Source organism: Stegostoma tigrinum, chromosome 5 (genome assembly GCF_030684315.1).
Source record: "Stegostoma tigrinum isolate sSteTig4 chromosome 5, sSteTig4.hap1, whole genome shotgun sequence".
NCBI lineage: Eukaryota > Metazoa > Chordata > Chondrichthyes > Orectolobiformes > Stegostomatidae > Stegostoma > Stegostoma tigrinum.
This window is the reverse complement of record NC_081358.1, coordinates 16,301,782-16,329,275: the sequence shown is the minus strand read 5'-3', so window position 1 is coordinate 16,329,275 and position 27,494 is coordinate 16,301,782. Positions and strand designations below refer to the sequence as shown.

General features: G+C 40.4%; 1 protein-coding gene across 1 annotated transcript in view; it reads right to left on the bottom strand.

The window, feature by feature from the left end:
- csmd3b (CUB and Sushi multiple domains 3b) overlaps positions 1–27,494 on the bottom strand; it is a 1,751,526-nt gene that overhangs the window by 489,753 nt on the left and 1,234,279 nt on the right. The window contains exons 11-12 of the mRNA XM_048529668.2: positions 17,877–17,980; positions 9,880–9,992 (exon numbers count right to left, since the gene is read on the bottom strand). Coding sequence (XP_048385625.1) covers positions 9,880–9,992; positions 17,877–17,980 — 217 coding nt within the window. The remainder of the gene's footprint in view (positions 1–9,879; positions 9,993–17,876; positions 17,981–27,494) is intronic.

Sequence of the window (27,494 nt, the reverse complement as noted above, 5' to 3'; positions counted from 1 at the left end):
GAATTAAAATTCTGATCATATGCAGAAGCTGGGTGAGAATGAGTATTATAAAGAGATGAACAAGTCTGCCAATTGATGCTTCTCACGTACTGTACCAGCTTGAGACATCAAAGGTCATTAGTCTTTCCTGTGGGGTATTTAGACACATTATTCCAGGATAGAATGAATCATTTGAGAACAGCAGGAGTCACAGTGACTCGAATGGCCATCTCCCAAATGCAGAAATGGGCAGATGTCTCTTTAAAGCAGATTTCACAGTTTGTAACGGAAAGAATGGAAAAATAAATCAGATTCTAACATTGTGATAGCCAGACTTACAACAGCAATCGATGTATTGATTCTAAGTATCTGATATGTTAAAACATTGAATTATGTATATTTTTAAATCAACTTTTTCCGAGATGTTATTATAAACCTTTGCACCAGATGGGTCTTAAACCACAGTCTTCCAGTCCAGAGGTTGCGACAAAACCATCAAAGAGCCCACAAAGCGAACCACAGCAGGACTCAGAACTACGACCTTATGAATTCAATTTAAAAACTTAAAAGAAAATTCCTTTTTTTAAAAACAAGTAGTCAAATCAGTTGTAATTAATTGCATTGGTTTGATCTCAAGGGCACAAGCTCTGTGCAAAAGTTGATATTGGACTCTGTCATGCATACCATCATTGACCTCATGGCTGCAGAACACACTGAACATTTATGTCTTAATTCTTTCAGGAGACTACCCTATTGTTGTATTGATTTGAGTCTTTTTCAGCTGAACTGGAAGCTGCACTATCTTTGTTTCTTGCACTAGCTTCAGTGTCTGACCAACTGAAGACCCTGCCTCACTGCTACTGTATAAGCTACATGCATTATCAGTATCTGAGTTGGTGGCAGTAAAGATGCATTCACTTGGCATAGCCATTTGAGTTGGGTATTGAAATTCTTGCAGTCCTGCATCCGGATCTTCAGGGCTTAACAAGTGGCCTTAAACTTTGGAGTTATCTGCTCCCACTGTCCTTTAAGCCTGTGCCTGGAGGATCTCAATAAAGTACATTGCTCCTCCTTTGTGTCTTCGACATTCATGTCATCAGTAGAACATCCAAGAAACTTGAACCTGCACTATTCTCGATTGTGTTATTAATTAGTTTTTTTCACGTCATATTCAACACATGAAGGACTCCCAGCATTTGCCCCAGGATAATGTAGTACCCATTAAGAGGTTCAGGTTCTTTTTAAGTATTACAGTGTAATTTTAACAACTGCAAACCACTCACAGCCAAGAACGAACAAACAGGCATCTTGCAAATTCTGGTTGTATTCATCTTGTAAACTTCAAGATGGAGCTCCACTACAACCATAGCATTCATTCCAAATTTTACCAGTTTTCTTTACTGTTTTTAACAGCAGCACCACATTCAGCCATCCAATCAATCAACTACTCTCGCGTTAATGCTATCTGGATGCTGCAATCATGAAAACATGCAACATTTACAAAGCTACATTGCAGTGATCCAAATGGATTAACTGTGCACATGATACCCACCAATCCTTCCAAGGATAATTGAATCCAGACCGTGCTGTCTCAACAAAAAGAGGCACAAGGCCATGCTAGAAAGGCCCAATACCTGTCTTCCAAAGATCATCAAATGAAGGAAATCTTATAAACGTTGTGAAGATAAAAACTAATATTTTGATATTATATTATAATGATGCAAATGAACTTGCAGGTATGAATTTAGGAATTTGAAAACTAAACTATTTCTACTTTCATTCACACAATGTACTTTTAAAGCAAGCACAAGGGGCAAATAGGTTGAATGGCAAGGATCTTGGTTGCCCAGAGCATATGGAGTCTCAAAGTAGCATTAGGGCCTTAATTTATAGATGCATCTCCTATTCTGCTTTAAACAATTTGGTATGCAACATGTTTTGACTGCATGACAAGAATGTAGGCTTCATCCACCTTATTGAGTGCTTAAATGTCAGCTTGTTGTGTGAGAAATAGATGTGACACTATTGAATTTCTATCCCAGTATGTGCGTAAAAATCCTGAACCATTCTGAGTTTCTCCCAATATGAATCAGTTAAAGCAGGCAAGTTACATTGCCTTGGAAAAATAAAAAGCACTTCAGTTAACATAATGAGATAACAAGGTGTAGAGCTGGATGAACACAGCAGGCCAAGTTGCATCAGAGGACCAGGAAAGCTGAAATTTTGGGTCTGGACCCATCTTCAGAAAATGCTTTGTTATCCAAATGACCGATCCATGATCAGCGATACTTAAAGGTGTGACCATCATAAATGTCAGTGCTATCAAATCAATTTTTTCTTTCACTTTTTAAAAAATATTGATTAAAGAATAGGTCAAGACATAACTATTTCCTAATTACTGCAGTCTATCTTAGTTATATTATGCAAAATCTCCAAATGCTTCAGCTCATGTGTTTCAGAAAAATGGCGCTGCCATCGGAAGAATTATCCACCATGCATCTCAAAATAATCCCAATTGGTGGGCGGGGGGCATTGATGGCCTGGTGGTGTTGTCACTGAACTGTTAATCCAGAGACCCAGATAATGTTCTGGGAACCTGGGCTTAAAACCCACCACAGCAGATGGTGGAATTGGAATTCAAGAAAGGATCTAGAATGAAGAGTTAAATGATACCTGTGAATCCATTACCAATTGCCAGGGGGGAAAAAACCCATCAAGTTCAGTGATGTCTTTTAGGGAAGGAAACTGCCATTAATACTTGGTCTGGCCTTCATGTGACTCTGGACCCACAGAAATGTGGTTGGCACTTAACTGCCCTATGGGCAATTTGCAATAGACAATAAATGCTGCTTAGCTAAAACTATCATAATAAAGGGGAAAAACCGAAAACTTATTTATCAACATAACAGTTCCAAATCCCAATCACTCTCCTGCTTTTCATATAATTTGAAGTGAATCTTCTTGTCACCATAGGGATGAGTATGGAACTGAGGAAGCTGAGAAAACAGCAGGAAACCCCAATGGTATGGTGTTCTCACCTTAAGAAAATTCTCTGAATAAGGGTCTAGGCCCAAAACCTTAGCCTTCCAGCTCCTCTGTTGCTGTTTGGCTGCTGTGTTCATCCAGTTCTACTCCTTGTTGTCTCAGATTCTCCAGCATCTGCAGTGCTTACTATCTCTGAAACTACTTTAAGCTTTAATGACTCCAGTGGCCTAAGCAATATTGGGTATTTGAATTGTATAGGAAAGTGGATAGTACATCAGTATCTGATTGGCAGAAAAAAATTAAAACTAATTTGGCATAAAGCTCCCAATTTATATGTCAAAGCCGCAGAATTTGCAAACTATGTATTGATTGACATATCTGATAACTACTGAATTGAAAAATAAGCAGAAAAAATTCAGAATAAAAAACAACTGAAGAAAGAACAAACCAGAAGAGAAAATTCATCTGTCAATTGCTTTCATCATCCAGTCTTGCAATTGTCCCGAATATATCAGCCCTCTTACAGAATCTTGTAGTGCAGTGATAGAGGCCCTACCTCTGAATCAAGAAATTCATGATCACTTGTTTGCCATAATGTGCTGACTAAAAATGACTATTGTCTAACAACTATCTTTACCCTCAACACTAAAGATATGAAAAATATTAAAAATTCAAACATATCTGAAGCAATAAGAACGGTGATTGCAATGAATGCAAAAATAGACCATGTGCAGGTCAGACATGAGAGAAACTGCATATATAAAATTCAAAACAAATGAAAAGTATTTAGGAGATAACGTCTGACATTGTTTGAAATGCAAAAACAAATTGCAATAATAAAATTCCAAATGGAAACACAGGTAAAACTCTGCAAGTCCATGAACAGTTATAAAGAGAAACAAATTGGCTTTTGTTTATGCAAGCGTCAGAAGAGAGAACTTCACTCTTTTTAACTAGGACACATCTAAGTTGTATCCCATCTGCACCCAAAAGTTGTTTGATTCTTGCATATTCTGTGACAATGTTCTATTTAAAATACAAACGTTCTGTTGATTTTATTTCCATCAGAAGAGCCACAGGACTATTATGAACTATAAAAGGTTTAACATTTTCAAGAAAAATTGAGAACTTCTTATTGAAACTAATTCAGTAAAAAAGTTAAAAAGCACAAAGTGATGACTTAATGCAAAAGAAGTATACATGAAAGATAGCTGCAGCATAGAATAAAAAAAAATGTTCATTGTGTGGAGATGGGCTACCGGGGATTGTAGAGAATGGAGGGAGGGTCAGTTTTTAAATCAAACTTTTTAGTGGAGTGTATCCAAGATGGGTAATATGATAAAGAAGATTAAAAATATTATTGGAGAATCCTTGATAATTATATGTTAATTATAAACATGATTCAGGCAAACATAAATGTAGGAACTTATGGGGACAATTGTCTGACACTTGGCTCAATCTGTAGTGCTTTCACCTCTGAGTCCAGATGATTGTGTTCAAGTCACATCCCTAGAACTGAGTACAACTATCTGGGGTGCATAACTGCTGAAATAGTGAAGGTACCATCTTTCAGATGAAACATCAATTTGAGGCTCTGTAATAATTTCAATTGGTCATAAAGATCTCATATGGCAACAATTTGAAGACGAGTCCTGCATCCTGGTCAAAAACTGTGTTTCACTTGACATCAGAAAAAAAACAGAATATCTGCACAATATTAATTTGCTCTTCGAAGATATTTGCTGTGTGCAAATTAACAGCTATGTTTCCGATATTACAAGAGTTACGACACATCAGGAAGTACTTAACTGGCTCCAAAGCACTTTGGGCTGTCCAGAGGTCATGAGGGCATTATATATATATATGTATATAAGTGTAAGTCTTACCTTCTGTTCACTGACATTGCGTGAAGGAGCTTTATCTGTGAAGCAATATTCTGTTTCTGACTAAAATTGAAGGAATGCCTGGCATAATTTGACAACTTGTTTGATTAATTTGTTGGTCAAATACTGTGATTTTGCCATTAAATGTGCACTTGATTGCACTGCCTTCCTTAACTTGTAGAATATTGTAAATATTAATTTTACAGATAGGTAGAATCAACAGTTCCTTTGCAGTATTAGCATGGTTATACATTTGAAAGAAATCTAATTATCAAAACAAAAGCACTCAGGGATCTGTTTCTATTAGTTGAAGACTATGTCCAAACTGGCTGAGAGTGAAGTGTCAATCTATATTTTGACGATCAAATGCCAGGATCCTAGATTTTACGATAGCTGTATATTTTAAAACTATAAATATTGAACATTACTTTGAAGATTCAAGTGGAATGTTGCTTGAAAGATACAGACTAATAATAACGATTGATTTCATGGCCAGTTGAGACAGTGATGTTTATAATGAAGAAAAGTTCATCTCAGAATAAAGGAATAGGATTATTTGTCTACTGCTTTCTGACATAGATTTGGAACAAAGAAAATTAAGAGGAAAAAGTGTGTAGAAAACAAACACATAAATAAAGATTTTCATTATTCTGTTCTGTCATATTTGATTTTTCTATGAAACTGAAGATCACAAAGTGCATTATCAGACAACAGCGAAAGTACAATTGCCGTGTTAAATCCAAAATAAATAGAACTGGTTAAAGTATTATAACCAGCTTTACAACAACATGCCAAATCATCACAAATAACCTTTGAGAATGCCCAAATCCTGAAGTCAGTAGAAGTGGCAAGAAATAGCTTTTTTTTCTGAAAGCATTATTCACGAATTGAAATTGCTCAATTCAACATGTTTATCCCTACACAGACAATAGATAGCTACAATAAATGCTAATCAGCACACAAGAAGAAGGGGTGGTTCCTGCAACTAATTAATAGGATTTCCCAGGATCACTGCCTTTAACCTTGCCACCTTCTCTCACCAGCTTCTTAGCTATGTGACTTAACTACAGAGTTGGTGCAATAATCTTACTGAAGTTAATCATTCAGAGCCTAATTTCGTAGAAGGGAAGGCTGATCCAATGTGCATCCTGTCCTTGAGAGCCTCGCTGTGCCACAATTCTGAGCACTTGGTAAACCCTTTGCTTGAAAGCTGCCTTTAACCCTGCTGCTACATTGGCTTCTTCATCAGGCAGGCATAGAAATTAATGATTATTTGTTTACTTGGCCCTTTAATCTCACTAAAATTAATATTTCAAAGAGTGCAGTTTTAAAAGTTCAATGTGCTTTCTGTCAATGAGAGACAAACTGTGCCCAAACAGTGCTCAATTAATAGATTTCTGAAGTCAGGTCCCAGACATTGCTGGAAATGGAGAATAGCACTTGGTAGCACAAGTCAGCGCAAGCTATATTGCATTGAAAGGTGTCTGTGGCATGTATCAAACTTGCTCATTTTTGTTCCATGTAAATTGCCAGAAACGAGCTAAACGTTTCTGAAAGTTTAGACACAGATCATGAATGGTGCAAATGGGCTTTCTGCAATTTTTGCCCCGGTGTAAAACACACTGTGACGAAAGATAATTTCTTCCAAAAAACTGGTCTCGCCTCCAAGATGAATAAACTTCTATTGCATGTGATTTCACTCATTTGCAAATGTTGAGAGGGTTTTAGAAATTTAAATTAGTTCTTTGGTATGCAAATGCACTAGGGACACATTGTAAAAGTTTTTGATTGCATACATTTTCTTGAACTATTTGCCATGAGGTTGCCTGCTGCCCACCTACATAACTTATAAATGGTTCTGCCCTGTTGATAAAGTCATTCTTAGTTAGGATAACTCTGGGGAAGTGGACATGGCACTCAACATGCTTGGCTGGTTGTGACTTGTGATCATCCCGGTTTTGTCAAATTGCATAAAGTGACTCGAGTGTTAATGTCTGAGAGGTTTAATACATAATTGAGTACAATGAGCACCACCCACAATGATGACGCCATGTGGACTTAGTGAGAGAGTAAAGAAGGATTTTGTGGAAAGGAACATTAGGGTGAGCCCTCTGAACAGGCTTTGTCATAATGTGCAGCCTCTATGCAAAGATGCAACAAACTGCATCTTGTTTACTCCACAAGGCTCTTGTCATGCTGGAAAATGTATACCCTCATATATATGAGACCAGATAAGCCCCTAAAGTAAATGCACACTTAGAAGATATGGATGGCAACTTGGACAATGGCTAGTTCTTTTCAAAAGACGCAGGATAATATTTTAAAGGAAAAACTTAAAAATATGTGCTATAAACCAATGGTTAATTCCGCTGCTTCAAGTCAGCTTTTGCATTTGCATGTTTTGTAAAAATTTGAATGTATATGTGAGGAAAAATAAACACCTTTTGTGTCCAAAATAAGCAATTTTGGAAACAATTTGTGCCCACATCACCCAAAATAGAAGCTCTAACCCAGAACATATATCACAGAAACTTAGAAACAAAGAAGATTGGAGCAGGAGGAATCCATTCAGCTCTTTGGGCTCGCTCTGTGATTCAGCAAAATCATGGCTGATCATCAAACACAATAGGCTAATTCTGCTTTTCTCCTTATAACCATTGATCCCATTCGCCCCAAGTCCAATATCTAGCCACCCGTTGAATACATTCAATGTTCTGGCATCAACTGTGGCAATGAATTTAACAGGCTCACCACTCTTTGGTCTCTTCATCTCCATCCTAAATGGTCTACCCCAAATCCTCAGGATGTGATGCCTTGCTATGGACACACCCACCATTGGAAATATTCTCCGGGCATCCACTCTGTCTGGCCCTATGAGAATTCTATCAGTCTTTGTGAGATTCTCCCCTCATTTGTCTGAACTGCAGTGAAAACAATCCCAATCTAATCAATCTCTCCTCACACATCAGACCCACCAATCCTGGAATCGGCTTGGTAGGCTTCACTGCACTCCCTCGAGAGCAAGAGCATCCTTCCTCAGAAAAGGAGACCAAAACTGCACACAATATTCTAGCTGTGGCCTCATCAAGGCACTGTACAACTGCAACAACACATTCCTGCTCCTGTACTCAAAACCTCTTGAAATGAATTCCAACATAACTATTTGCCTTCTTTACTACCTGCTGCATCTGCATGCCTATCTTCAGTGACTGATGCACAAGGGCACCCAGGTCCCACTGCACACTCCCTTCTCCCAATTTACAGCCATTCAGTTGATAATCTAGTTTCTGGCTTTTGCTTTCAAAGTGGATAACCTCACATTTATCCAAATTATGCAGCATCTGCTATCGATTTACCCACTCAGCCAAATTATCCATATCATACTGAAGGACATCTGCATGTTCATCACAATTCACCCTCCAATCCAACTGGGTATCATCTGAAAACTTTGAGATGTCATATTTTGTTTTCTCATCCAAATCATTAATATACATTGTGAATAGCTGTGGTCCCAGTACTGAACCCTGTGGTACCCCACTAGTTATTGCCTGCCAATTTAAAAAGAACCCATTAATGCCTACTCTTTGTTTTCTCTCTACCAACCAGTTTTCTATCCATCCCAATACACTTCCCACAATCTCATGCACGTTAATCCTGCACAATAATCTGTTATGTGGGACTTGATCAAACACTTTCTGAAAGTCCAAATATACCACATCAACTGCCTCCCCCTTGTCAACTCTACCAGTAACATTTTAATAGAATTCCATCAGATTTGTTAAGCAAGCTTTTACATTCATAAATCCATGCTGACTGTCTAATCCTGGAACTGTTTTCTGAATGTTCCACTATAAAGTCCTTGATAATAGATTTAAGAAATTTCCCCACTACCTAAGTTAGGCTTACTGGTCTAAAAGTCCCTGTTTTCTCTCTACTTCCATTTTTGAACATCATATCTACAATTTATACCAATTGCCCTCTTAAATAATCTCAAGGCATAACAGCTGTAATTTCATAATGTGAGTCTCACTCGAAAAAATTGTGGCATGTTCTTAATCAGTTTGATTTCCAATATTCCAATAGGGTAAATTATTAATGTGAGGTACAAAATCACTCACATAATAGAGGTAATTGTGTGTGGTTGAAATACTTTATTTTGTTAATCGTTACCGGCAGAAATGGAGGCTTAAAATAATTCATCCGCAAGTGATTAGTTTAATATGTTAAACAATATTGCATGAGCTGAAAATTGATACACATTCAAAAAAAAACTTTCTGACAAATTTTGCATCAGGCTAAAAGGTTCCAAGCATGAAAGTGTTCCATATCATTTACAGTTAGTACAGGCGAGATTCTCAGACTTTGTGTGAGGTGCGATTTATTAGTACAGACTATTCCTTTAAAATGCTAACCTTATTTTTGCAGGATATTTGACTTCAAAGGAACATCTACTGCAGAACAAATCTGCAGATGTTCACTATTCTTCCTGGAACTGTTTGTTCTGCTTTGAAATTCTATTAATTTTAACAGATTAAAGTAATGGTGATTCAGTAGTAACCCTCTAAAATCCCAGGTAAAGGATATCGATATGTGACCCTGAATAATACACTGAAATGGTTTATGAAGTTACCTAGACTGACCATCACTTTCTTCAGGGCAGTTTGGGACAGACAATAAATGCTGTTCTCACCATCAAAACTCACAGACAAGCATATCAGCCAAAGCAAAGGTGTATTTTAATTTCTTAACATGCAACTTATGTAGTGCATGTAGGAATTGATTACAATGTCTTTTGCATGTTGCCTTCTTTTACTTTTAGGATTTCAATGATGGATTTGTGATGGAGGATATATTTTGTGTTTGCATATTGTGAGCCAACTCACATTGAATTGTTTAAAATATCAGGACTTACATTTTGGATTCTGATATACCCAGAAAGCCAATATACAACAACGTTCAAAGAAAGGAAATAAAGCATTGTCCTGGAATATCAAATACACATGAGTTATGCAAGATGCTTTTCATCCTTTACCTTTGTAGTTTATCTTGAAGCCAATTGATCCAATGCTTTCATCGGTTTGTAGATGTAACCACATCTGACTGCTCTTGCTTACAATCAAGTCTGGGACAAAGCTACCCGTCAGCCTGCAGTCAATAATAGAGAGAAATCAAATAAACTGTTCAACTGAAAGTCAACTTACTGTTGCTCAATTTCCAAAATGCCATTTCATTTAAAGTATGAATTTCCTAAAATGAAAACATTCCTAAATTACATTATCATATTTCCGATCCCAACTGTAACAAACTGCAACAAAGGACCATACTAATGAACCACACATCCACGGAAAATATACTATTTTACTTCTATAATATCACAGCACAGTATGTCAGAATATTTTTAGATTGTGAATCTGTCAATGTAAAATCAAAAGGAATTTATTTGAGGTTTTAACAATAATAATGAAGATCAAGCTATTTTCCATATTGAAAAAAAAACAGAATGTTTTCTGAAGAAGGCCCCGACTTGAAACGTGAACTTTCCTGCTCCTCTGATACTGCCCGGCCTGCTGTGTTCCTCTAGCTCCACACTGTGTTATCTCTGACTCCAGCATCTGCAGTTGTTGCTATCTCTTAGAATGTTTTGCATGATTTTAATATGTTACATGATATTTGGCCAATGCTGTTTCTTAACCTCCCTGTCTGGAAAGGATTGTAACTTACAACTCTGTCCTTGCCATGAGCTGTTTTCTAGGATTTCATTTAAAACATCGTTAGTTACTTGTAAGGATTACAAGGTCATTCTTGTTGATATTTGACTGAGGTGGTGTTTAGTGGTAGGGTGGGAACTCCTTGGATGTAAATTATTTTCAAAATCTTACGGCATTTCCACATGGACATTTTCTGGCAAAAGTCACTGGACAGAGCTACAGCACCAGTTGGTTGTGCCCTAACACAAACAAAGATTCAGATGGAAACAGTTGCATTTTCGCTGCCAACCGGACAGATACCCAGGAAGCAACGTCTCCAATAGCCAGTACTGAATTACTCACAAAGCCATTGAAACCAGGAGCATAGTTTTACTTCTCACATAGGATGTAAAAGAAAGTGATTGCCAAGCACTTTGCACTGTGACCCTGTTTCACGCCGTGAAAATTGCAGTCACTCTTCAGTGAAAACTGAAACAGAGCAAAGGCTGGTTAGAGTGGGTGGTGCATTGTTATAGCATTGTGAAAGTTCCATGCAACTGTTGCTCCCTCAGTACTTGTGATGCCAAAATGTCAGCTGATGATCCCTGTGGGTCTAGATCCCTACCTCAGGAAGCCCCTGCTACAAGTCCAACTGTTCTTGGACTCAGTCCTGCAATTGAAAGTTGCCTGGGTAATGCATCAGCTGGTAGTCATTACATTAGCATTTCTATTTCCAATTTCCTTGAACATTAAATATTCTAGATCAGTTAGGAAGAAAAGAGTTGATGCAGGTGAAAACAGAAATTGCTGGAGATATTCAGCAGGTCTGACAGCATCTACGAAAGAGAGAAAGGGCCTCAAAATTTTGTTCAGAAATAGTCAGAACAGCTGATGCTGGAGTATTTGAGATATCAAAGTGTAGAGCTGGATGAACACAGCAGGCCAAGCAGCATCAGCGGAGCAGGAAAGGGGACTCTGAAATAAATAGAGAGAGGGGGAGGTGTATGGAAGATGGATCAAAGAGCAGCTAGGTGGGGAGGAGACAGACAGATCAAAAAGGTGGGGATGGAGCCAGAAAAGGTGAGAGTAGGTGGGGTGAGAGATAATGGGAACTGCAGATGCTGGAGATTCCAAGATAATAAAATGTGAGGCTGGATGAACACAGCAGGCCAAGCAGCATCTCAGGAGCACAAAAGCTGACGTTTCGGGCCTAGACCCTTCATCAGAGAGGGGGATGGGGGGAGGGAACTGGAATAAATAGGGAGAGAGGGGGAGGCGGACCGAAGATGGAGAGTAAAGAAGATAGGTGGAGAGAGTGTAGGTGGGGAGGTAGGGAGGGGATAAGTCAGTCCAGGGAAGACGGACAGGTCAAGGAGGTGGGATGAGGTTAGTAGGTAGCTGGGGGTGCGGCTTGGGGTGGGAGGAAGGGATGGGTGAGAGGAAGAACCGGTTAGGGAGGCAGAGACAGGTTGGACTGGTTTTGGGATGCAGTGGGTGGGGGGGAAGAGCTGGGCTGGTTGTGTGGTGCAGTGGGGGGAGGGGATGAACTGGGCTGGTTTAGGGATGCAGTAGGGGAAGGGGAGATTTTGAAACTGGTGAAGTCCACATTGATACCATATGGCTGCAGGGTTCCCAGGCGGAATATGAGTTGCTGTTCCTGCAACCTTCGGGTGGCATCATTGTGGCAGTGCAGGAGGCCCATGATGGACATGTCATCAAGAGAATGGGAGGGGGAGTGGAAATGGTTTGCGACTGGGAGGTGCAGTTGTTTGTTGCGAACTGAGCGGAGGTGTTCTGCAAAGCGGTCCCCAAGCCTCCGCTTGGTTTCCCCAATGTAGAGGAAGCCGCACCGGATACAGTGGATGCAGTATACCACATTGGCAGATGTGCAGGTGAACCTCTGCTTAATGTGGAATGTCATCTTGGGGCCTGGGATGGGGGTGAGGGAGGAGGTGTGGGGACAAGTGTAGCATTTCCTGCGGTTGCAGGGGAAGGTGCCGGGTGTGGTGGGGTTGGAGGGCAGTGTGGAGCGAACAAGGGAGTCACGGAGAGAGTGGTCTCTCCGGAAAGCAGACAGGGGAGGGGATGGAAAAATGTCTTGGGTGGTGGGGTCGGATTGTAAATGGCGGAAGTGTCGGAGGATAATGCGTTGTATCCGGAGGTTGGTAGGGTGGTGTGTGAGAACGAGGGGGATCCTCTTGGGCCGGTTGTGGCGGGGGCGGGGTGTGAGGGATTTGTCGCGGGAAATGCGGGAGGCGCGGTCAAGGGCGTTCTCGATCACCGTGGGGGGAAAGTTGCGGTCCTTAAAGAACTTGGACATCTGGGATGTGCGGGAGTGGAATGTCTTATCGTGGGAGCAGATGCGGCGGAGGCGGAGGAATTGGGAATAGGGGATGGAATTTTTGCAGGAGGGTGGGTGGGAGGAGGTGTATTCTAGGTAGCTGTGGGAGTCCCACAGCTACCTAGAATACACCTCCTCCCATCCACCCTCCTGCAAAAATTCCATCCCCTATTCCCAATTCCTCCGCCTCCGCCGCATCTGCTCCCACGATAAGACATTCCACTCCCGCACATCCCAGATGTCCAAGTTCTTTAAGGACCGCAACTTTCCCCCCACGGTGATCGAGAACGCCCTTGACCGCGTCTCCCGCATTTCCTGCGACACATCCCTCACACCCCGCCCCCGCCACAACCGCCCCAAGAGGATCCCCCTCGTTCTCACACACCACCCTACCAACCTCCGGATACAACGCATTATCCTCCGACACTTCCGCCATTTACAATCCGACCCCACCACCCAAGACATTTTTCCATCCCCTCCCCTGTCTGCTTTCCGGAGAGACCACTCTCTCCGTGACTCCCTTGTTCGCTCCACACTGCCCTCCAACCCCACCACACCCGGCACCTTCCCCTGCAACCGCAGGAAATGCTACACTTGTCCCCACACCTCCTCCCTCACCCCCATCCCAGGCCCCAAGATGACATTCCACATTAAGCAGAGGTTCACCTGCACATCTGCCAATGTGGTATACTGCATCCACTGTACCCGGTGCGGCTTCCTCTACATTGGGGAAACCAAGCGGAGGCTTGGGGACCGCTTTGCAGAACACCTCCGCTCAGTTCGCAACAAACAACTGCACCTCCCAGTCGCAAACCATTTCCACTCCCCCTCCCATTCTCTTGATGACATGTCCATCATGGGCCTCCTGCACTGCCACAATGATGCCACCCGAAGGTTGCAGGAACAGCAACTCATATTCCGCCTGGGAACCCTGCAGCCATATGGTATCAATGTGGACTTCACCAGTTTCAAAATCTCCCCTTCCCCTACTGCATCCCTAAACCAGCCCAGTTCATCCCCTCCCCCCACTGTACCACACAACCAGCCCAGCTCTTCCCCCCCACCCACTGCATCCCAAAACCAGTCCAACCTGTCTCTGCCTCCCTAACCGGTTCTTCCTCTCACCCATCCCTTCCTCCCACCCCAAGCCGCACCCCCAGCTACCTACTAACCTCATCCCACCTCCTTGACCTGTCCGTCTTCCCTGGACTGACTTATCCCCTCCCTACCTCCCCACCTACACTCTCTCCACCTATCTTCTTTACTCTCCATCTTCGGTCCGCCTCCCCCTCTCTCCCTATTTATTCCAGTTCCCTCCCCCCATCCCCCTCTCTGATGAAGGGTCTAGGCCCGAAACGTCAGCTTTTGTGCTCCTGAGATGCTGCTTGGCCTGCTGTGTTCATCCAGCCTCACATTTTATTATCTTAGAGTAGGTGGGGTGTTAGGGAGGGGATAGGTCAGCCCAGGGAGGACAGAGAGGTCAAGGGAGCGTGATGAGGCTGGTAGGTAGGTGTGGTGGGGGGCTTGAGGTGGGAGGAGGGGATAGGTGGGAGGAAGGACAGGTTAGGGAGGTGTGTCGAGCTGGGCTGGTTTTGGGATAGGGTAAGGGGTAGGGAGATTTTGAAACTCGTGAAGTCCACATTGAAACTATTGGGCTGCAGGGTTCCCAAGCAAAATATGAGGTGTTGTTCCTGCTGACTCCCACAGCTACCTAGAATACTATTATTAGCTCTGAGATGATCCTGAGTCATAGAAATTTGGAGATGATTTTCACAGCCATTGGCAGTGCCACTCTTCCCTCACATTGCAGCAACACATCCAGTTGGTGCAGGCAGTACAGTTTAATCACCACCTCCTTCGTGAATTATATCCACCCTACAAACTATTTCTGGCTGAGATCCAACAAGGAGTAGTTGTCCCTGCAGGACCATGGCCTTCTATTGACAAGCCTCTTTGTCAATGTTTCCCTTATACTCAGCTTCTCCACTTTGCTGTCTTCACTCTGTTTCCTCTTTTGTTCTGTAGCTCACAAAACATGCCAACCACAGCCCTTGTGAGTGATAGCACAGGCTTTCTACTGTCAGGTCTTCACAATCCTCCAGACTCCTTGGAAAAATCCTGTCCCTACTGACTTGAGCAACTTTACAGAAATCCCCAGCAGCACAGCACATAATAAAGACAGAGACATAAAAGCACCAAATGGCTGCCATAGGCAGTGATTGGCATCTACAGCTTTTGAAGCTATACATAAACTTAGGTGTCAGTGTTTAAGGGAAGGCATTAAACAGAACCCTACGGCTCAAAGTTGCATGTTGAACATTTGACATGTTAAACAGTTTTGTAGAAAGACATTGGGAAATAAAAGGGCCATAAACCATGTTTGAACGGAAGAAAGAAATAGAATGGAAACACGGTAGTGAATATAAATTTTCCTTTGTTTCAACAGGATATTCAGTCACTCCAGTGTTATTTCTCCTGTGCTGTGCATTTGGTGTCATCCTGCAGATTTGGAGATAATTTTCAATTTCACAGGCTGAGTGATAACTTGGTGGAGCAGAATGACCACTTTTTGTAGAACTCAATAGAAATGGATGGATTGTAAATCAGGCATGCACTTCAACCTGTCGGTGATCCATTCCTTTAATTTAATGCCCAAGCAATGAAGTTTAAAATAACTCTTTTAAATCAATTTGTTCACACTCAATCTTACATTCTGTGAATACTGTCAAATTGTATGTATTAGCCTGCCCCAGCAAAGAGAACATTAATTACCTGTCTTGTGAAACAGTGAACAGTAAATTGGTCAATCTCTCAGAGTTCATTCTGACTCCCTGATATGAACTTACGTTACAAAAGTTAAAGATCAGTTTAGCTGCCTCAGCCAGCATTCACTGTGTGCAGCTAACTCGAACGAATCAGGTGTCAGAAATAACAAAAACGGTCTCCTCTAAACTGTCTTTTGCAGATGCACAATTTGCTGAAACTTGTACTGAAAGTAGCACCTGGGAAAATACACTTCAATCAACAATATTTTGCTTTATGAATAGGACCAAGGTGGTCACCCCCTGCTCTCAAGCTGTTTAATTAATCTGGCTTCACTTACAGCCTCCCATTGCTCCTCTTCCTCCAGCATAACAGTGTTTGGTAACGTAGGAAGGTAGAATTTAGCTGGACCATCAGTGCTAACATGGTTGAATAATTGATTCTGACTCATATTACTTAATTTCCCATTAGCACAAATGTCATGCAAAGTGGGATTTCCATTTGTGCAGCTTCTATGTATGATGTATTATGTCTTTGTGCCTGTAGTTGGCTGTGTGGTTAAGGTGAGGGATTGGAAATCTAACGTCTGCCAGCCTAGGTTCAAACCTCACCTACTAATTTTGTCACTCTTTCCAATTTTTGGGGACTTTGATGGCACAGTGGTAGTGCTGCTACCTCTGAGTCAGAAGGTTCAGGTCCAAGCCCCACCTGCTCCAGAGGTGTATCGTAATGTATCCAGGTTGATGAACAATATTTATAAATATAATTCAAAGTAGTTTTTAAAACAATGCAGATGTGGGAAAATATTAAAATTCACCTTAATGGCAGATATCTTTATTCAGCCAATGGACTCAAAATAAGTTAATTATAATGCATATAAGATTACTAAAGGAAATATCTTAAATTGCCATTTTCTGTCAGTGTCAGTTATGTGATGTGGCTTTCAGAAAAAAGCTAAAGTGATTGCCAAGGAGGAGCCCTTGTGTTCCAAGATATCCTTTTCATGAACATAAACTATATATAGCAGGTAAAATGGGCAGAAGTTAATTGTTATGAAGGTTGCAGGAACAGCAACTCATATTCCGCTTGGGAACACTGCAGCCCAATGGTGTCAATGTGGATTTCACATGCTTCAAAATCTCCCCTCCCGCGACTGCATCCCAAAACCAGCCCAGCTCATCCCCGCCTCCCTAGCCTGAACTTCCTCTCATCTATCCCCTCCTCCCACCTCAAGCCGCACATCCATTTCCTACCAACTAACCTCATCCCGCCCTCTTGACCTGTCCGTCCTCCCCGGACTGACCTATCCCCTCCCTACCGCCCCACCTATACTCATCTCCACAGGCTCCATCCCCACCCCTTTAATTTGTCTGTCTCCTCTCCACCTATCTTCTCCTCTATCCGTCTTCAAACTGCCTCCCCCTCTCTCCCTATTTATTCCAGAGCCCTCTCCCCATCCCCCTCTCTGATGAATGGTCTTGGCTCGAAATGTAAGCTTGTGTGCTCCTGAGATGCTGCTTGGCCTGCTGTGTTCATCCAGCTCCACACTTTGTTATGTCGGATTCTCCAGCATCTGCAGTTCCCATTGTCTCTGATCACCTGCTCTGGTCTGATTTTCAGACAAATCCAGATAAAAGGGATCAATTGAGATTGTAAGCATTGCATGGTTAACATTTTTGCCGTGTTTTTACAGTGTACTTTCCTTTAATAAAGAATATTGTGTATATTCTGTTGTTAGAACAGCTTTGCTTTATTGAAACCTGATGGACCAGGGAAAGTGTGATTAAAGCAGACAGTTAAAATCAAAAATAGTCAATAATAATCTTAAAATTTAAAAATAAATCAATTCTAACAGGATTCTAACCATACGAGTAAACAAATAAGTAAATTTCAATTGGATCTTGAGTTCAGCAACTTCAAACTTTCGGAATCAGTTTTAATTTTAGCCTATTTCCATTCATATTCCATTATATTTATTTCCATCTGACAGTGATTCAGCTCTTCTCAATTTCTGTCTTTTCAATATCTTTTCAGAAATCATATTTTTACTTTTTCCGCACTAACCATTTTTCTTTGACTCAGTTCTGTTAAAAGGCATCCCTTTCGATTTAATAAAGGCTGCAACAGTCACAGCGTATTTCTATAATTTTTGATTTGGTCTTTCAGGCATAATAGCCCAAAACACTTGATAAAAGCAGACAATTTGAATACAGACTGGATGGTCAATAATGCACTTACACATGCAGCACAGTGGTAGGGTCACCAACTTCTCCTCCATCGCCGACGGTGAGAGTGTCATAGCCTATTTCCAAGTCAAATTCTTCAAAATCAATCTGAATCACCTATTGGTAAAACAGATAAGGCAACAAAGCACTGAGCCAAGAACATCCATAAAAGAACAACTAACAGACTCATTGCAATGACTATATTTTGTACACAGCTAAAGAACATTACTCGTCACTTTGGTCAATGTAAACACAATCCTAGATTTGGAGCAGAGAAATAAATAACACTGTTTCATTTTCTGAAAGTATTGCAGTGAAATTGATAAAGGTGGTTGATAAAATGTTCAATCCATCATAAATTACAATTGTCAAGTGAATGAGAATGAATGAGATTCTTAGTGTACAATGTCTATTGAACTCTGTATCTGTCAGTTTATCCATCATTTGAATCATATTTATAACTCTTTTTGTGACTGTGTACATTAAGTTTTCTAAAGGACAAGAGGCTTCCACCTTTTCAATATACCTAAGTGCTTTAGCATCTGACAGCACAAAGTCCTGACCAAAACTACAAATGTAATGGCTGTTGTATAATTTCTTTATAGACCATTAAACCATTTCTGTGCTATACTTATTTGAGCAGCACAGTGTCATTCCAGGCTCTAAACAAATAAATATTAGAATTTGCAATCAATGAGGAAAGGGTCAAAATAGTTGTATATCATAGTGAGGCAATTTACAGATGAAATAAAAACGAGCAGTCAAACTTTAAATACAGGCAAGCAACTGAAATCAAACAGCTGGAGGTTGCATTTATTCTGAGTTTGACTTTTATCAACATGTTCCTGATAGGATCTGATTTAGCTCATTTAGCATCATGCCTAACTTACTTCAAATATCACTTTTAATCCAGAAATGTGTATATGTCAGGTATAAGTGATGAATAATTAAATTTCAATTCCTCACAAAATGTTGCAACAATGAAATGTCACATCAATTTGAATCATACCAGAAATCAGGCGCATGGGTGACACTTCACTGAAAATACATTATTTTATTTGTAAGGATATGTTCACTTCAAATCACTAGCTGTATGAATGTCTGTCTAGCTGCAACTGTGGAACAAAAAGTGTAGAGCCTAGCCATCTTTAGTGCTATGGAAGGGATTATGTTCCTGGCTTGAAGTGAGCAGTTCCTACACCGTGTGTGCAATATGGGAACTTGGAGGTGATTGCAACCTTGGTAACTCGGGTAAATCTTTCTAGGCTGCAGTGTATTACTTCTAACTCAAAGCCATTACAGGGATTATTTCCTGATGTTGGTGCAATCAAGACAGCTTGGGGGTAGGATCTGTAGTTAGCACAGCAAGTTAATGGCTAATGGTCACACAACGTGTAATGTTTACAGATACTGTACTGTATGAGTGCCTATGCAATGCTGTTAGCCTTCTTTCCTTATTAGAAATATCCTGGTAAATCTATCCTAGTGCAGCACAACATACACTATGTAAATAATGATAGATATTGGAGGGGTGTGGTTTGATGTCAGGCCACTGTGCCATCCCTTATCCTTTAGTGACCTTCAATTATAAAGAATGGCTTTTTGTGAAGAGGGAAAACAATTGTTCTTAGGTAAATTATTAATTATCCAAATATTGAATTCTTCTTTTAAAAATGCTTCACAAATTTCAAACTTAAAAACTTATTTTACAAATGCCCATTCAAGTATCATCTTTTAAAAGTTAAAAATGTAAAACATTTATTAAGAATGTCTGCATCTTTGAGGTTTCATAATAATACTTCCAAAGTAATCTTGTTGAAAAATTCAAAGCATTCTTCCGAATATGAGGAATGGTTAATGGTTCGGAAGCAGAGAATAGACATAAACAGGGAATTTTCAAGTTGGCAGGTTGCTAAAAGTGGATTGTCACAGGGTTAGTTCTGAAGCCTCAAGTAGAAGGATTAGTCTCAGCCTCAACTTCAAGAAGACTTAAGTCCTTCACCAACGCATCCCAGGGCAAGTGACAGTTTATCTCTCCATTAACATCAGGGAGAAATCCTCTCAAATGTCAACAATTCCCCTACCCAGAAAGCCACCGCTCATCCAACAACACATCCAAACTATCCTTTGAATTGGGGTCTTTGACAATTATGACATCCTTGCTAATATGGAGATCCGTGGCTCAGATACTTGGACTATCTCCAAGGCTCCGGAGAAATGCCATCAAGCTGTTTGAGATGGATATTCTGCATCAGCTGTGAGTATAGGCAGATACTGGCATCAGTATCCTTGAAGGAGCCAACAGCACAAGCATCAAGGCCACAATTATCTGAAACCAGCTTTGCTGATCCAACTATGTGCTTAGGATGCCTGAGGTCCAAACTTCTTCATCTCACTCATGGAGGGCATTCAAACAAGAATGGGGCAAAGAAAGGGCTTTGAATACACCCTGAAGGCTTCCTTCAAGAAATCCAACATAGATATCAATCCCTGGGAAACACTTGCTCAGAAGAAACAGACTGGGACAACTGCCTCTCTGAAGGGAGACAACTCAGAACACTCATCAGCAAGAAAAAGAGCCTGAAAAAAGAATGCCAGTGATCTTGAGTTCAAGACCAATTCCACCTCCTGGAAACACCTACTGAGTGTACAGTCAGAGATGTGCCCCGTGGTTTGAGCTCATTATCCGCACAAGGACCGACAGAACGGTGACCAGTAACACAGAATTTCATACTCATTAATGAGTGATCATCAATGACGACTAGGGTCTCAGCTATTTACAATGTAAATTCATGATTTTGATGAAGACATGGAGAGTAACATATTCAACTTGGCTGACAATGCAAGATGGAAAATCAAGCTGTGGAGATGACAAGTGGTAGAGGCTGCAGCGATATGGACAGGGTGTTATCCATTCAATTAACCTTGTGTCTCTGTGGGTTTCCTCTGGGGTGCTTTGGTTTTCTCCCACAGTCCAAAGACATGTAGGTCAGGTGGATTGGCCTAACTGTCCATAGTGTCCAGGGATGTACAGGTTAGGTGGGTTAGCCATGGGAAAAGCAGACTTACAGGGATAGGGTAGGTGGTTAGGTGAGACTTGAGCCCGGACCTTCTGGTGCAGAGGCCATTACCATCAATGTGCCACAAGAAGCCCAAATACTAGAATTTAGCCAACCAGACTTTATTTTTAAAAAGCTTTCTTTTTAACCAAACTGTTCAGATATGTTATGACAGACCCTTACAGCAGAGGAGATTTTAATCCAGGCCTTCTGACACACTGGTAGGAACAGGACCTCTGTACTAAAAGTACCAGCTGAAGCTTCTTTTATATTAACTTTATGATGTGTTTCATTCCAACTTCAGCAGGCTATCTTATTCTGCACTGGTTGAAATATTTTGCTTGTAAATATTTTAATCACCCTGTTCAATGATGTACCTTTGGGGTAGGTAGGGACACTACTGCTGTACCACGAAGGCCCCATCAGTTTTATTTACCTTCCAGTTATTATATTATTCTACTGAGGCCATTTTGTTAAGCTTGCTCTATTAATTGGGTATCTTCCATTTGCAAAATCTTCTTGCCATGTATAATAATTTGTACACCAAAGCACTGAGAAATCCACACACATATAGCTTTACTTAGCCATCTATAGAGCATTCTTTTTCTTTCAGGCAACATACGGTTTGGCTTTCTCCAGATAGGCTTCAGCCGACAAAGCTCAAGGATTACAGACCTCCAACTGTGCACAGAAGCACTGCTAATTTTCCAGATGATTGTACAAATGAATGCTACCTTTGAGTTAAACACACTAAGCTCTATGAGTTTGCATGATATTCTGGAGCTATGCCTAAAGAATCTGAGGCTCCCAGTTATTAGTCTATTCTACTGGGGCTCATTAATTTGACTAGTTAATCAATAATAAAGAACACCCTGGAGCACTATAGACTTGTCTGCCTCATAAAGATTGATTGCCTAATTTTGACTTATTCTCATCCTTCCATTTTGGGTAAGGTATTTCAAAGCCAGTATCAAATTCATAAGGGGACAGTTTTTACTTTCCAAGAAGTAGATCCTTTTATGTAGAAGCATATAGCAAAAACTATGATTAGCATGTAAAAGGGAAGAAAATAGCTGAAGCTAATGTTGGTCCACTCGAAGATGACAGTTGGGAGTTAATAGTAGGGAACACAGAAATGGATGAAACTCTGAAGCAATATTTTGCTTTAGTTTTCATGGTGGGTGATCATGTATCAGCCTAATATTAACAGGCAATGCAAAGGTTATAGAACAGGTAGAACTCAGCAATCATCATAATGAGGGATAATGCACTGGGCAAACTCAGGATTAGGGACAAACTAGTCTCCAGGGCCTAATGGTTTAACCCAAATGTTTTACAGCAAGTGGCAGCAGAGACAATTACTCCACTGGTCATAACATGGCAAAATTCCCTGTATATGGGAAAGGTTCCAGCAAATTGGAAAAATAATAATCAATAACAGAGGGAAGAAGGCAGAAAGTAGGAAACTATAGACAAGTTAATTTAACATCTATTTTTGGAAAATTGTTTGAATCCATTATTACGGAAATTATAATGGTACATTTGGAAAGTCAAAATATAATCCATCAGAGTCATAATGGAATTTTGAAGGGTAAATCATGTTTGACTAGCTTACTAAAATTCTTCAAAGATGTGACAAGCAAAGTGGATAATTATCTTGTGTGGATTTTGTTTCTCTGGACATCCAGAAGGCACTTGTTAAGGTGTCACACAAAAGGTTAGTACACAAAGTAAGATCACATGGAGTTAGATGCAATCTATTCACATGTGTAGAAGATTGACAAACAAAAATGAGTCTAAATTACAGAGTCAGAGGTTCATACAGATAAATGGATCTTTTCTCCGGTTAGCAACATATAATTAATTAGTTGCCGCAGGGTTAAGTCCAAGGGTCCTAATAATCTACCATCTATATTAATAACTTCAATGCAGGAATAGAATGCGCCCTAGCCAAATTTGCAGGTGACACCAAATAGTTGAGAAAGTAAGTTGCAATAAAGAAATAAGAAATTTGTAAATGGATAAGGATTGGTTAGGTGAATGAGTTAAAATTTGGCACATGAAGTTTAACAAGCACAAGTGTGATCTTATCCAGTTTAGAGGAACAGAGATAAGGCGGGTTGTCTTATGAAGAGAGATTAAGTAGTTTAGGCCTACACTTCCTCCAGTTTAGAAGAATGAGAGGAGATCTAATTGAGGTGTATAAGATACCAAAGGGGATTGATAAATTAGACGTAGAGAAGATGTTTCTTCTTGTGGGACAATCCAGAATGAGAAGCCATACTTTTAGGATAAAGTGTGGCAGATTTAAGGCAGAGACAATGTCTCAAAGGGCCTGAATCTATGGATTTCACGACCAGTGTTTGGTAAATATCAGGAATTGACTAATTTTATGGAAGAGAGAGAAAAAACAGAGGTTTTTTAATTAGTAGTGGGTTGAAGGTTTATGGGAACCTGACAGAAATGTGGAGTTGGGGCCAAGATGACATCAGCTGTAATTGTATTAAATAGTGGAGTAGGCTCAAAGGGGTGATTTGTCTACTTCTGCCTCTAGTGTATGTATACTTTTGTTTCAAATACAGAAGGTATGTCCAATTCATTTGGACTAGGTTTGAAACCAAACCACAGGTGATCACTTCACGTTCAAATCCCTTTGGTTTCTTTTCTTAACAACATCAAGATACTTCTTCAAGTTCATGCTTCCATTGAAAAGCTATTATTTTGTATCACTGATTTTCTTTTCCACAATTTCTTGCGGATTTGGGAAGAAAATATTGCTCTAGTGAACTGGCAAATAGTAATGTTATCAGCCGACATTCTGCACTGAGTAGTGAAAGAACAGCACTCATCATTCTCCACGTCATCAGTTTCTCACAAATTGTTTGCAGACTTTGGATCATAGATTTGCTCATACCAGATGTCTGATCCAATTTGACAAAAACACAAGAAATATGAACAAGAATTGAGCAAATAGGCGATTGAGCCTGGTCCATCATTAAATGGTCATGACTGATCTCTGATGTCAACTGCATACTCTTGTCTGCTGCCATACCCCTGGGTTCCTCAAGAGACAAAAAAGCTGCCTACTTTGGCTTCAAATGTACTCAATGATAAAGCACTAACAAGTTTCTGGAGCAGAGGAATTCCAAAGACTCATGACTCTTTGAGTGAAGAAATCTTTCATTCTGTCAGCACTAATTGATCAACCTCTTACACTAAACCCGAATCCTGACAAAAATAGACAATCTCTCATTGTTTACCTGATAAAGCCCCTTTAGAATTGTACCTATCTTTGTGATGATGCTGTGGCTTTAAGGGATGTATTTTGTCCTGGTTTCATTTAGAGAGAGGGTGGAGACAAGTGCCCTGCAGACTATGAGAAGACAAGTAATTCATGTGGCCTTGAGATTTTTTTTAAGTTGGGGCAATAGAAACAGCCTGAGAGAGTGTGGCCAAGTTCACACAAATTCAGGATTTTAGTAAGCTTTCAGCAGTTGTTTCTGGGGTCTTAGCAGCATTGGAAGGCGGTGAATCTCTCCTGGCTGCTACACACTCTCTCTCTCTGGGGAGCTGCTGAATGTATCTTTATCTTGCTGGTGGGATTGCATGTGAGACCATCTGTTTTGCTGAATTTGCCATTATTGCCAACAGTGTGTTTTTGGAATGTTACTATATTGGAACAGGTACGATTCAGAGTAAAATAATCTATTATTCCATTAAGTTTTCCAATAGAGTTGTTATTCCACCTTCCTCTTCCTTTTGTGGTATTTTAACTACAGTGCTCAAATAAATTGCGTTTTGCTTAATGTCGAGAAGTTTGACCGATCAATTTGCACTGAAACACAAGCTCCTTGCATTTACCTTTGAAATAAGAAAATCATTATGATCTAGGCTATCTTCCCATTAAATTTTGAGGGGTTCTGGTCTGGTCCATAACAATCTTACTGAGATTACTGCTTGTTCTTGTAAACTCCAGATAACATTCATACAATTTACGCAGCCATTCAGCATAGGAAAAACCTCCATTTCCCAGCCTAGTGAGTATTCACTTTTATTACCTTCAATTTCTCAAATGATACTCTGTGATATTTGTGAATAGCGCATGAAACAATCTTCAACCAATCAGATTGGAAAATATATTTATCGTGTATCACAATCTTAAAGAATCACTTACTCCTTAATGAACCTGCCCTCATCTAAATTAAAATGTTTAATTGGAAACTAGTCAGTGCATAATCCTGCTTCACGTTGATGTACGCATTTTAATGCCATCTTTACCTTTAGCTTCTGTTTCAACATCACTTGTGAAGAAACATAAGAATTCAGAATGCAACTTTGGGATTTTTAGGTTCAATTGCACTTGTGCATGCGAAGGAGCAGCTGTCTGATTTACTTCATAAAAACAGAAAGCTCTGACAGCTTCACCCACTCCTATTAATGCAAAGTACAGACCATTATGTTAAAAAGACTGGATTGTAAGTGTTTTCTTTTACTTAGGTAAAGTGATCCTCTCAGCAATCCACAACTGCCCATTAAGCTTGTAAGAGCTTTAGTTGGAAATTACAAATAACACAAAATGGAAAAGTTTCGAGCAGGAAGACTCAGTGGCACAGAAAGTTCTGCAGTGTAACCTACCAAGTGAAATGTGATGGATAACAGCAAATTACCAATTATATTCCACATTTGAAGTTTTTTTTGCAAATCACAATTACATCCCTTTCTCACAAATGGACAACTGTTGCACTGCAGCTGGTTGTAAGCAAGTAATAATGTAATTTATTCCCAGGCATTAAAAAAATGCCATGATGAGCTATGAGAGTAACGTTCAAGTGGGTCGTCTGATCCTTTACGGCTCAAGATTTGTTGCCGGTTTAAATGATATGATGCTTTCATACACATAAGGCAACATTGCTTCTCTTGTAAGGGTCACTCACTTTCCCTCTCCCATTAATTTCCAGCAGCATTTGTGCATAATCAGCATCACATGTAAAAAACAAAGGTATCCTGCAACTACTGGAATCAATCATATTGGGCTCAGCTGACAAGAGGAATTTGTTTTGGAGAATTAAAGCGCTCTGGTACAATAGCAAATAATATTCCAACATATAGCAATACAGTCCAGTGTAATGGCAGACATTGTGGCAGTGTTTTTAATCTTTTATCAACCTGCAGCAAGCCTTTACTGCATTGTTAACATTAACATTCCTATGTTTCTAACTTAGGCCGTAAAACTAGGTGCTGTTATCCAGAGCAGTGTTTTTAGAGCAATAGGACTGTTCTAGTTTCTGTGCCTGTAGATTGTTTAAGAGGTGGTCTTTAGTAGAGTGATGTGCTCCTCCTGTTGGATCAGAGATTAGGGATAATTTTAATGTTCCTGATTGAGTATGGCTGCAGAAAATATGTTGTGCTATGAATCCATTTGGATAGCATGGATTGGTTCAGGCAGCAGTTAGAGGCAATGCACTTTGCTGGACTCAGAGGATGTGATGGACAGCAGTTTCAGGAAAGTAGAAAACCACATATACAGTCAGTTAATAAAATGTGAGGCTGGATGAACACAGCAGGCCCAGCAGCATCTCAGGAGCACAAAAGCTGACGTTTCGGGCCTAGACACTTCATCAGAGGTGCTCTGATGAAGGGTCTCGGCCCGAAACGTCAGCTTTTGTGCTCCTGAGATGCTGCTGGGCCTGCTGTGTTCATCTAGCCTCACATTTTATTATTTTGGATTCTCCAGCATCTGCAGTTCCCATTATCACTTATACAGTCAGTTATTTGGGCTACCTCCAGGAAAGTAGGAGGGGTGAGCAGGTAGTGCAGGGGTCTCCTGTGGCCGATTCCAATCTCAAACAAGTATGCAGTTTTGGAAAATGTAGGGGGTGGTAGACTTTCAGGGGAATGTAGCACCAACAGCCAGATTTCTCATGACAAGACTGGTTTGACTGTAATGAAAGATATTTCAGGTTCCAAGCAATCAATTGTGACAGGGGGTTCTCTAGTCAGGGCCACAGACAGATGCTTCTGCAGTTGACAGCAAGACACCAGAACATCAAGGATGTCTCAGAGAAGGTGTAGAATGTTCTCAAAGGGAAGAGTGACCAGCAGGAGGTCATTGTATGTGTGGGTACCACTAACATTGGAAGAAAAGGAATGGAGGTTGTGAAGAGAGAACGTAGGAAATTAGGCAGGAGGTTAATAAATAGGTCTTTGATGGGAGTAATATCTGGGTTAATCTTATTGCCACGTGAGGCTAATTTTGATGGTGTTAGGAGAGGATGGTGTCAGAAGTTGATTGGGAGAAGCAATTTACAGGAAAAAGGATGGTTGGATAGTGGAAGGTCTTCAAAACTGGGATAACGAAAGTCCAGAGGCAGTATATACCTGTTCGTATGATGGATAAGGCTGACAGGTGCAGGGAACGCTGGATTACTGGAGAAATTAAAGCTCTGGACAAGAAAAAGAATGAGGCATACAGCAAGTATAGCTTAGATAGGATCAAGTGAATCCCGAGAGGAATATAAGGCAGTAGCGTAAACTCAAGAGGGAAATCAGGAGAGCAAAAATGAGACAAGAGA